The 1,474-nt window shown below is 28.1% G+C and overlaps 1 protein-coding gene across 1 annotated transcript; it reads right to left on the reverse strand.

The window, feature by feature from the left end:
- Nucleotides 1-741: 741 nt before the first annotated feature.
- Nucleotides 742-933, reverse strand: LOC131164995 (large ribosomal subunit protein eL39-like). Its single transcript, XM_058122580.1, has one exon. The coding sequence runs from the start codon at nucleotides 895-897 to the stop codon at nucleotides 742-744; it is 156 nt and encodes a 51-aa protein (XP_057978563.1). The 5' UTR covers nucleotides 898-933.
- Between the last annotated feature and the right edge of the window lie 541 nt (nucleotides 934-1,474).

Here is a 1,474-nt window from a genome sequence, read left to right on the forward strand (position 1 = left end):
TTTAAAGAGTTGATTTTTATCTTTTCAATAAATTATTTTAGAAAATAAAAGTTGACTTTTTAAAAAAAAAAACCTATTCCTACAAGTGTCCCTTATAATTTTATAGCGTAAAAAAATTATCACTCTCACCTTCTGTCCCTCTTGCCCTCATTTTTCTTTGCCTTTTCATAATCCCAAATTAAAACATACCTCCAATGAATAGGGAAAAAAAAAGTTCAAAAATGTGAAGAGAGGAGTCATTTGATTGTTGGGTAACATCTTTTCCTTTAATGAATTTAAATGGCAAATATTTTGAGACCTATATGAGTAAGAATTATGAGACATCATTCAATGACAACTTAAAACCATAAAATTCCTAACAAAATTCATTGTAAATACTTATTTATTTGTTAATTAATTAGTCTTTTAATAGTAAAAATTAGTTAAAGAGGCTGTTTGGTAAAATTAAGTGTTTAGTGTTGAACACAAAATTCAAATATGATTATATAAATCAGTTTTAAATTGAACTTTTTTTTTAAAAAACTAGAATAGAATATTAAAAACCAACGAGATCAAATTGTGCAACAACTTAAGATCAAACCATTACTTAAAATATGATATAAACTATGAGATAAACATCAGTCTCATCAAAATCTCTGCTAAATGACTCGGTTGAGTTCCCAACTGATTAAACAACAAACGAACTTTCATAAGTAAACAAAAAACACTTGATTAGAACTTGAACAAGCAGATGCTTCGACCTTAAAACCCTAGCTTCGTACGCCACCAGTGCCTGTGTTTCGCATTGTACCTAGTGGTGTTGTCAGTCCTCATACGGATCCAGTGAGGAATAGACCTGTTCTGCCTCATCTTCGTGGCCAACTTCTTCTTGATCCTGAAGGTCTTGTGTGACAGCATCTTCAATTCTTCACGATCGGAGAGGAAGTCGAACGGCCGAGGGAAATGCTAGCGACACCGTTCTAAACTGAACTTACCGATCACTAGATCTAAAATTTAAACTATCTTGATTGTTTTGTATCTAAAATCTGAATGTGTTGTTTTTCAATTTAACCTTCTTAACGCTCAGCATCATAGATATTTGATAAAATTAATAAGAAATTACATCAGATAAAGTTTTTAATTTAATATAAATTATATTTTCTTATCATATATTTAATAAATAAAAATATAATTTATTATTGTATAAAAATAAAATTATTATTTTAATTTTAATCACTTGGATATTGAATTTTTTGGGTATTTTTTATTTTTTATAAGGGATATATAAAATTAAATAAGAGACATTTGAATACAAATTAGACATGTTTTAAATCATGTCTGGTTCAGTTAGAGGAAATTAAAAAAAAAAAAATCAAGCTACCACCAGTCATTTAGATATCTAATTGATTCATGAAATAAGTGAATCAGTTTAAAGATAACCTAAATTTAGAGGTCAATCAGATCCAATAAATACCCCCTAAACTCTATAAAAAGA

This window comes from Malania oleifera, chromosome 9, assembly GCF_029873635.1.
Source record: "Malania oleifera isolate guangnan ecotype guangnan chromosome 9, ASM2987363v1, whole genome shotgun sequence".
Taxonomy (NCBI): Eukaryota; Viridiplantae; Streptophyta; class Magnoliopsida; order Santalales; family Ximeniaceae; genus Malania; species Malania oleifera.